Source organism: Chelon labrosus (genome assembly GCF_963514085.1).
Source record: "Chelon labrosus genome assembly, chromosome: 4".
In the NCBI taxonomy this organism is placed as follows: Eukaryota; Metazoa; Chordata; class Actinopteri; order Mugiliformes; family Mugilidae; genus Chelon; species Chelon labrosus.
Genome location: NC_140340.1, coordinates 4,049,342 through 4,059,947, shown reverse-complemented (window position 1 = coordinate 4,059,947; position 10,606 = coordinate 4,049,342). Strand labels below are relative to the sequence as shown.

General features: G+C 42.1%; 1 protein-coding gene across 1 annotated transcript; it reads right to left on the bottom strand.

Annotated features, from left to right (window-relative positions):
* Positions 1 to 3,251: 3,251 nt before the first annotated feature.
* ppp4r2b (protein phosphatase 4, regulatory subunit 2b) lies at positions 3,252 to 9,830 on the bottom strand. Its single transcript, XM_084543365.1, has 9 exons — positions 9,692 to 9,830; positions 8,920 to 9,001; positions 8,093 to 8,263; positions 7,165 to 7,258; positions 7,021 to 7,058; positions 6,831 to 6,905; positions 6,554 to 6,694; positions 6,140 to 6,447; positions 3,252 to 4,801 (listed from the first exon to the last, which is right to left on the bottom strand). The coding sequence occupies exons 1-9, from the start codon at positions 9,723 to 9,725 to the stop codon at positions 4,410 to 4,412; spliced, it is 1,335 nt and encodes a 444-aa protein (XP_084399491.1). The 5' UTR covers positions 9,726 to 9,830; the 3' UTR covers positions 3,252 to 4,409.
* Positions 9,831 to 10,606: the final 776 nt, after the last annotated feature.

The window sequence follows — 10,606 nt, the reverse complement described above, 5'->3', positions numbered from 1 at the left end:
CGTCAGAGAGGGGACATCTGTGACCTTTATTAAATCCTGTTGAGTCCCTTCACGCGCTCCAATATCAAAATGTACGCCCTCCATCTAATAGAATATGCTATAATGACTTCCTCGTACATGTCTTCTCTTAATCCCGTCAGCGTCGCCAAGTGTGTCCAACTCTTCACGTCCTTTCCACTTAGCCGCCGCTGCCGACCAAAACTTTTCATTATGAAGTTCCTCTCTGAAGAAAAAGAAAAAATGATGTAGAACTAGTTCCGGGAGCGCTGAGGCCCACAGCAGTTCAATGACAAGGAGCTCCAGGGAGGACGTCCTCCAAATGAGGGAGACTTTAATTTCATAGTTCTTTTACTGAGGTGTTTAATCAAGGTCTTCACTCTCAACTCTCTATAAACCAATCTATATAAACTCACCTAGCACTGAGACAATTAATAGGATGTGCAGGGTTTTCAAATCATTTATTTTCTCTTTCCTATTGATTTTTAATTGATTTTTTTTGTGTGTGTGTGTGTGTTTCAGGGAGGCCAGGTGAAGCTATGGTCATCTAATTTCTCATTTGACCGCGAGCTGGTGGATATATTTTCTCCAAGACTGCGATAAAGTCTTCCTCTCTTGAGGCTGCAAGCACTGAGAAAGGCAGAGAAACTCCGCAAGTGCAGTAGATATATACACCGATCAGCCACAACATTATGACCACTGACAGCAGAAGTAAATTACATTCGTTCATTGGTGTGGATGTTACTTAGACATGTAGCACCCGCCTAGACCAGACCAGGCACCCCCACCCCATAGCAATGACACTCCTTGATGGCAGCAGCCATCCCCAGCAGGATGCAGCCTGACACAGACACACACACAAAAACACTTTAGGAACAACAACAACAAAAAAAACATGAAGAACAGCACAAGGTGTTGACCTGGCCTCAAACTGATCAAGTATCAGTGGGATGATCCCAGAGGACCCTCCCCTCAACCCACAGGACCCAAAGGCCAGGTCGTTTAGATGAACTGTTGCTACAAGGCAGGATGGGTTCATGCTTTTCATCACCATCCTAATGTCAAAGCAGAAATCAAGATTTGTCAGCCCAGACGACCTTTTCACCTTCTCCTATTGTCCGGTTCTGGTGAACCGTTGTGGACCGTAGCATCAGTTTCTTGTTCTAAGCTGACTGGAGTGGCACTCGTGTGGTCTTCTGCTGCTGTAGTCCATCTTCTACTTCAAGGTCCTGTGTGCCGTGCATTCAAAGGTCCTCTTCTGCACACCTCGGCTGTAACGAGTGGTTATTTGAGTCACTAATGGCTTTTTATGAGCTTGAACCAGTCCAGTCATCCTCTGTCATTTTGCAAACAGAGCAACTGCAGCTCTCTGGACACTTTCTCTTTTTCAGACCATTCTCTGTGAACACTAGGAGTTTCTGAAATGCTCAGAACCATGCCATGTTCAAATTTAAATCACCTTTCTTCCTCATTCTGCCATCAACAGGTGTATCAAACAAGATGGCCAGCGACTGTATGAGCTAAAGAGTATCAGTGTCAAATGGACATTTCTGCAGACCACTGATGTTCCTTAGAAGCCTGTGAAAATTGCCTTCCTCCAGCGTGGTATCATCTGCCGCTCATATAAGGACGGGGTCAAATTAAACCACATCTGGTGTCAAGCTGTTTTTACATATATCCCTCCTGACCTGGCATTTGTCTCCCCGGAGACGAGTCTTCAAAGCTTAAACCGCGCTGCACGGATTAATGCAGTCCGCTCTTTATTTCCTCTGAGAGCCGGGGCAAATGTCAGCAGTCAAAAGACACCGGTGACAGATGATAATGTAAATCCACAGAGAAAAACACCTCTCCAACAAAGGCCCTGTTCAGACCTGGCTTTAAGGTCCGATCTGGGGGATCCAATCGCGTAAAAGACAGGTGTGAACACCTCCAGGACGTATTGAGATCGCAAAGGATTTAATGATGAGTCACCAATGTTTTGGAGGTGGTGTCAACTGAAAATTATCCCGACTTTCTGTTAATAACCCGGCCATGTGGCAATATTTCTCCTCTTGTTCCCTTCCTCTTTGTCCCTTTTTTTTTCCTGGCGTACCTTTTTGTGCTTTTGACAAAAGCCCAGATTGGATGTCCACATGTTCTGAGTGTTTGTTTGATGTGTTTTTTTGTTCCTTCTCATTACCTTCTGTCCTTGCTGGTACAGTCTGTGCTGGACGCTCGTGTTCCAGAGGGTGGTGGGACTCAATTAATAGATGCTGGTCCGTGGGTTTTCTGTACACTTTGATGTCGACTAAATTGTTGGGTCGCCGACTTGTTTGTGATGGAACATGAAACGCTATGCAGACATATTACAGTGAGTAAAACAGTTGTTGTTGAATAACATTAATAATGGCTTCTTAAAGGGGAGGAAATAAATGTTCTTACCCTCGTTGAGAGGGAAGGGGAGCTGGCGAGGACTGGAGCCCTGCAAGAGAGCACCCTTCTCAGGCTTAAAGTCCTCACAGACGTCCCTGGAAGCCCCCTGGTTCTTACCCACATCCATGAGTGTCTAACATTGTTAGCAACACCTGTTTGTTTTGTTTTTCTACTGCTTGACAAGTCATCTGTTGTAGGAAAGGAAAAGATGAGTATTCAGAGACCTTGCAGTCATCAAATCAGACTAAAATACACCTGGGCTGTAATCACATTTCCAGCTGTGCCCCAGTTTCATACTACATGAAAGGCTCATCAGGTGGCGAGTGTGTAGGGCTCAGTGTGCAAACTAATAAAACACTATTGGGGAAAAATGCTGTCTTGTTTGTTCAGATGAATTTGAAGGTGCAGCATTGTCGCACTAATATCTTTGACATTCACTGTAAAACTCCATACTCTGCCAGGTAATGCATACTGTGTGGCAGGAAATTCAATTTACGAGTCTGTGCTGCTGGTATCTTAAGTCTAATGTGTACTATTTTAATATTTTGGATTTGGAATAAATTTAACCTACTGTAAATTCTGGAAAATATTCAGTTTTACAGTACCGGTCTTTCGGTTCATGTCCTCATGACTCGCTTTTCCAGAAAACCAGAGGACAGAACTGCACAAACTGGTTTTCTTTGAACACGGCCATTTTCTGCTCCAAGTCAAATTATCCTTTTGCTGCAAACAGCTGCAGCTTAATTCAGGATGTTCAACGGGTACATTACATAAACCAGTAATACACAGAGTGAACGGGTTAAAAGCAACGCTGTGCACAAGTAAGCAACACTCACCACACATAAAAATGTTAACATTTATTGCTGTTTCTGAATGCCGCGTTGAAAGCAGAAGCATTCAGAGTATACACAGAAATTATACAATTATATATGGTTTCACAAAGGCAGTGAACACATACTGTATTACAATCTACAAAAATCTACTTTACAGAAATTTAAAATTCTAAATATCAAAAAGTACAGCTGCAGAAACAGGTGTAGAACTGGAAACCAGAAACTGCTCTGGATATCGGTCGGTGAAACAACATGGTGACATCACGACACAAAGAAAGCGGTCGTCTTTGTACTTACAGCTGGTTTTAGAAACTACAACTGGCAGACGAAACGAAACGAAAACATACTCCAAAAAGAACTCACTGAATTGAAATGATCATATAAATTATGTTGGTCTATCGGCATCCAAAATATCTCATTTTACAGGACGCCTCTGAAAAGGTAGCGCGTCATAGTATCGTTCAGTGGGATTGGTAGTGTATCACTGCAAAAAGAAATATGGTTAAAATAAGCGGGCACAATGAGGGGGAGAAAAAAAATAGTCTCACGTCTCTCAAGGATGGGGAGGGAAAGTTTGATGTTGGTGGAATAACACATGGTGGTATCTGGGGGGGTTAAGATTCAGTTGTTTGACTCAGGAACGATTCATACATGACCCTTTAGTTAGGAACAGAAATGTTTGAACCCTTCTTAAATAATGAAGGGCTGGTATGGCTCTGTTCTGGCCGTGGTAGTGTGCTACACTAAGCTTCAAGACTACCAATCCTGGCACAACTAGTTGGAATGAGTGGTGTTGAGAAATGAACCCGACAACTACGGCGTTCAAACCACCCCCCCGCCCCATTGAAAGGGAAAAAATTAAACTTAAAAACAACAAAAAAATCCAGCAGAGAAATTAAAGGCTGCTGAAACAAACAAACAAACCCTTTTAGGGGGAAACTTAAAATAGAAGAGAAGAAGGTCAATAAAATATTCCAGTGAACTTTTTTTTTTTTTTTTTTTTTTTTTTAGTATGCCCACATCAATGCCAGGTAGCCATTTTGGAGGAGTGTCCAAAAGCGGGACGAGGCGTTCGTCTTGTGTATGAGGTTCATTCCCAGTGAGAGTCAAGCTGGACTCAAGGACAAGCTGGTTTATGGTCACACATGGCTGCAGGGGGCCTTCAGTCTAGTCCTGCTCCATAGGCTCTTCGGTGGTCCCAGTGTTTAGGATGGCACTTCCCATGGCGCCCTCTGTAGGAGGTTCAGTCGTACTGCTGGAGGGAGCGAGAGCTACGTCTTCTCTGGCTGCTTCTGCACTCTCCTCTATGCTACAGCTGCTACCACTGCTACTGCTACTGCTGCTGCTGCTGCTGCTGCTGCTGCTGACCGGGTCGCTGTTGCTCTCCTCACTGTCCCTGCTGGTCTCGGGGCTCTCCAGGACGCCTGCGGGTGCCTGCTGCTCCGTCTGATCCATGTCGCTGCCCTCCTCCTCGGATCCGCACGGCACCTCCCTCTCGGCCTGCTCCGCCTCCTGACCTGAGCCTGCACACACCTCGGCCTGCGTGCTGCTAGTCGGTTCTGTAGGGGGGAGAAGAAAAGCGGAAATGCATGTTCAAATCAGGCCAGGTGTGTGGCAAGTTCAGGAGCAACTGAAATTAACGTTGCATAATGTTGGCAAATATTCACCTGGCAATGCAACAAATACACATTCTTACAGCCAGTCAGTTTATCCAAACTTCGTGGCTTCATGCCTTCTACCAAAGATCAAAACTACTACCTTCAAAAAAATTTAAAAGTGATTCAACGCTTCCTTTAATCAGCGAAAAATTGTTTTAATTAAACTTCCATTCCACTTTAGGACACATAACATCAAAGACTGCCCCTTTAATTTGCGACTAATCACAACTTAGCAAGTTGAAGTTGACAACTTTTGCGGATTTCGTGACAATGCAACGTCAACAGCAACCGGCCAACCAAAAAAAAAAGAATAAATAAATCAACGACACTGTAAATCATGCCAGAGCCTCCCATCCACCCACCTCCACATCTCCACATGGCAACACAAATATTATGCCACGATAAAACCGAGAACAAGCGACACTTGAACTTGCTGGTGCCGGCTTTGACAAAGGAAATCACACTGAACTGTGGCACGCAGCTATATTTGAATCTGCGGGTGCTGCCTGGACGGAACGAGCTGGTTCCAAATCACAACTTATCCGAGTCGAACCCTACGTGACAAAACTTCTGTCCATGTGATAAGATGGCACAGAAAAACACAGAAGGCAGGAAGTCAGAAGTTGTCCCCCGACGCACACCAGAGAACAGTGGCGGTAAAGCTGTAACTGCTAACTGCTACGTCTATTTCCTGAGTTTTCTCGTGTTGACGTCTAAGAGGTTTTGCAGGGAATATATAATAGTGTAGCACTACGTGGGAAAGGAATTTTAGTTGGACTTTACACAATATTACACAACACTTTCCAAGTTAAGTTTCCATGTCAGCGAATTAAAATTGTGATTTAAAGTGTTTCACAATCCTAGCTTACATTACTGCTAATACAAAAAACAAAAAGATCATCTGCATAAAATTAAGCCCCGCTGGCAATACTCTGCTGGTACATTGCTACGTGATATAATGCATGATTGTTTTGTTTTGCAAACAAGCTCAAGTAACATTGCTCCAGTTGCTTTTGCTGGCTACCCTACGGGAACGTTTTAATACACGTTTTTCAACTGGGGGAAACAATTAGAAAGCATATGAGCTGACTGACTTTTATTTAAGTCTAACTGCTGTAATGCCGTTTTCCCTTACGTTACATAGCATCTAATAAGAACACACCATTTTCTCCTCAACAAATGCGTCACCAAATAAATAAATCAATAAACAATGAACTCACAGCATCAAAGAAAACCCACCTTGGTCTTCAGTGGTAGCAGCACTGCTGGAGGCTTCATTCTCTTTGCTGTATGGAGCCTTCTCCTCTTCCTCCTCCTCCTCTTGGACCATGGCTTCTGCTTCTTTTGAGAGGCAAGCAGCAAGTAAAGGCCTCTGTGTATCCAACTCCTGCTCTTCCTCTTCGTCCTCGTCGTCGTCCTCTTCCTCCTCCTCCCTGCTGAACTTGAGTCTCTTCACCTCTTGCTGTTCAGCCTCCATGTCCTCCTCTGCGTCTGGGTGTTTGTTCTTCAGCGAGCTCCCCAGGGAGCCCCCGGGCGCCGAGTCCTCACTGAGAGACAAACAACAAAAACAAGAGACAAAGACATGATTCTGGTAGCTCTATTTGAAGAACAGATTTATTTATTTTTTTTGATGCAATACAGATTCCGACATACCTGGAGTCTTTGTTGCCTTCTTGCTCTGTGTTGAGGTCTTTGTTGTCTGTGCTGTCTGGCAGACCGTTAGCTGCTAGCGAGTTAGCCGGAGACAACTTCGGTCTGTTCAGCGGTCGGGGGGTTCCTGGACCGTTAACTTTCCTGACAAAAAGACAAGCAAAACTAATTTAAAAAAAAAAAAAAAAAAAAAATGAGAGAAAGGGAATTAAATAATATTTGTAAAATTTATCGTTATTTTTTTTGACTATCCAAATTTGAAATATGTCCTCAACACAACCTCTCTGTAAAGGCAGATGTGTTTCCAGGAAGCATCACTCCATTCATTCTGTTGACTGCACTGCATCCATTCTTCCTGCAAAGGCAAATTAAAAGAAGATGTAAAGATCAATCAATACAACAACAACAAAAAAAACATGCATATAATATTAAGATACACTTTATTTCATAAATCTGGACACAACACTTACTCTGAGGTTGGATGGACACAGCTTACCACCATTACGTTCTACACGGGAAACAAGAATTGCCAAATTAGTAACAGACTCTTTCAGTTTAAAAGCTGAAGAAATCAAAAAAATAAAAAATAAAACTGTGCAGCTTTTAGGACTTACTTTCTCAACCCCCCGAAGAAACTTATCTGTCCCTGTGTAGTTCCTCTTGGGTTCTGTGAGTAGCTCACACAAGCGTTGGATCGTGAACGGAATTCTAAACAAGGGAAATGAGACACGGATTAAACATACAGCAAGTGGAAGGTCTATCATTTAGAAGGATTTCGTCTGTGGAACAGTAAAAGATACGTCCATGTAAGAAAACTAGAAGAGAAACAACTCTACATGCTACATGCACATCGACATGAGCAGGGAGCAAAAAATACTAAAGTACCACACATGCAGCAAAGTTGTGTGGTGTAACCATGACCACCACCATCTGCAGGTGCTTTTGCTCAAAAATACTTTGTCATATAAGTATATTCATAAGAATAAACACTAGTAAAAATAGACAGGGTCGAATTAAGCACATACGTGCCAAACCCAATCTTTTATATTTGTTTTACACCTGCCTTCAACCAAAACCAAGCTTGAATACGTGTATGTGTGAGAGTACGCCTCACTATGTTACCTGCTGAGCCTTTCCCTTAAAAGGAAAGTGTGTAACTTTTTAGAACATCGAATTTTAGAATTTAGAACATATTAGGTGTGATAACTAGTGCAAACAATGCTCAATAAACGTGCTATAAATGTTTAATACCTCCCATTTTGGAAGCTGCATATAAAAAAAGCCAACTCCCAATGTTGTAAATATCTCCATATTCAATGGTGCTTTACTAATCAGACGTAACGACAAACCTCATCCGAGGATGTTACAGCGAGAAGATGTCTGACAAATGAGAGACTTAATTGGTAATATTTTATCAAGCATTGTGCGGTTATGATGAGACAGAGGCAATCTATCAGTGGTTTGTTGTCAGAAGCCAGAGATTCTTTGTCCAGGTCTTCTGTGCATCCCTCTACTACCTTCTAACGTCAGCTGAGTACCTACCCATTGTACCCATTCACAATCTTCAGGATTCTCTCCTTCATATCTTCAAATGGAACCGACTCCACGTTAGGATTTGCAGGACCTCTCTGTTCAGGTGCTGATGCTCTGAAGTCATCCATCACTTTCTCCAGTTTAAATAGAAAGTAGTTCTTAAATTGAGACCACTGAACCCTATGGGGAAAGCAGAACGTACTCAGAATACGCCGCGGACACACATCTAGCACAAGACATTCACACGCAGGAAACCCTAAAAGGTAAGTACAGGTCTAAAGCGTCAACTTAAAATAATGTTTCTATGGTCAAGTGAGACCTGATACCGTCCCCACGTATCTCTCCTTCTTTGCATCCAAAACTGAGTGTTTATACATCTTTTTTCTTCATGTGTTTTATGGCCCAGTCAACCAATAACAACTCCTACTGTTTCGCATATTTGCAGTGTCTATGTATTCCAATTAAAATGTGCTTCAAACTCTAAAAACTCCTCCAGTAGGCAAACATTTTCTGCTGGTGAGAACAGAGCTGAGCAATTTAAAGTGGCAACACGGCTTTTGGTGCAAATAAAATTCTATATAAAAGCCAATTAGTCGCACTACAGTGGAAAGCTTAACAGCTGTGTGCAACAAATACATTTAGGCCCCATATAAAGTCTGACCACTAATCAGACATAAACTGCAGTCAAAGTCTACATCTGTGAAATTAGCTCATTGGCTGCACACCTCTACACAGCATCAGCACACCTTTTTTCCCCAGTCACTTTTAAAAGTATTCATGTGTGCTGGAAACAGAAAGCAGGGTGCATTTTAACAGGCCTTACAGTGTTCACTTACATGGTCTCTCCAGTCTTGGCAACATGGCATAGAAACTGCTCCAGAAGAGGTGAAGCCTCCTTCTTGGCTTTCTTATCAAAATCTGTAGGGGAGAAATTGAACCACCGGGTGAATAAACAAACAAATATATCTTCTTCTGGGCAGCTGAGACGAACAGGCTTTGATTTATCCAGGCTAAACCAACAATGCTGTGACAACTCTGCCATTAGACCTGGCTGTTCTGACTACCTGCGGTGGCCATGTACTTTAGTCAGCTGAATAAAGCCGGTTAACAGGTCTCTGACGACACTTAGACAGAACACACACTGTATCATAAACGTTAGCTATTTACATAATCACCCCAGCTAGGTCGCTTGCTAGCCACAACTAGCTTAAGTTTAGCGCAGGAGCTAGCATGTCAGAGCGTAGCCGGCAAACAGTTTTCTTCAAATAGCCGGTGACACTCACCACATATTTCATATCAGAAACAAATATTAGCGAACACATTGTCAAAAACCGACGACAAACACACACGTGTAAGGAAGTACAGACAACTAAAGGCATCGTATCTTGTTAGCCTTCTTTCCTGGCTAATGTGTTCAACAGAAAGCTAACCATTTCCGTGAAACCGCTCGTAACGTTAGCGCCAGCTAGCTCGTAGCGGTGGCTAGCTTAGCCACATTAGCCACTCGGCTACAACACGTTTATTTTCTAAAACAGAGCGGCTTCGGTTAAACGTGTATATCACGAGGTGTCAAGCAACACAAAAACTATCGAAATACACTGAAATGACCTCTGAGCGCCTCTTGGAGCGAGTCAATTTCCATCACGCCGTTGCCCTCTGTCAGTCTTGTGGATGTAAAAAAAAAAAAGCAGACTGGTGGCTAGCTGCTGCCGCTGCTAAGCTACAATCTCACAGGCGAAGAGGAGGGAGCATTTTAATATGGCGCCGTGAGGTCACTGCCTGTTCGGTAACGGACACGGAGAGACACCGGGAAGAGCGACACAAGTTGTGAATGGAGACGTTAAAATTATTTTATTTTTATTTTAAAGGAAAATAAACAGCACAAACTTAAATAACTCAACAATAAATTAATAACGAAAAAAATAAAAAAATAAATTCTACATTAAATATATATTAATTAAATAGATGAATTATTACCATTATTATTATTGTTATTATTATTATTAATAATAATAATAATAATAAATATTTAATCTAAATAGATATCTACATTAAGTAGATATTTATAGTTATAAATGTTAACTTCAATGTTAACACATCTGCACACTACCCACCAAGTCTGGGTTGCGATTTTGTTGTATGAACTAAGACCAACCTAATTTATTCACACTTTTTGCCAGTGGGTAAATATATATATATATATATATATATATATATATATATATATATATATATATATTACACTATGTATACAGTGCATGTGTGCATTTTTAGAAATGAGTAGGAAGTGGATTTAGAAAGTGAAACAAAGACTAAATCTGTCGTAACAACCAAAAAATAAATAAATAAAAGAACAGAATTTTGGGGAACGACACTGATCAGGCATAACATTCTGTCAACATTGACAGGAGAAGTAAATCACGCTGACCATCTTGTGACCATTCAGTGTTCTGCTGGGAAACTTCTGGACCTGGCATTCATTGGTGTGGCTGTTACTTAGACATGTAGCACCCACCTAGACCA

Coding starts and splice junctions, on each gene's coding strand:
- ppp4r2b (XM_084543365.1), bottom strand. CDS start 9,725: ATGGAAATTGACTCGCTCCAAGAGGCGCTCAGAG. Junction 6,695..6,830: donor ACATCTGCCTTTACAGAGAG/GTTGTGTTGAGG, acceptor TCTTTTTGTCAG/GAAAGTTAACGGTCCAGGAA. Junction 6,448..6,553: donor GAAGGCAACAAAGACTCCAG/GTATGTCGGAAT, acceptor TTTGTCTCTCAG/TGAGGACTCGGCGCCCGGGG.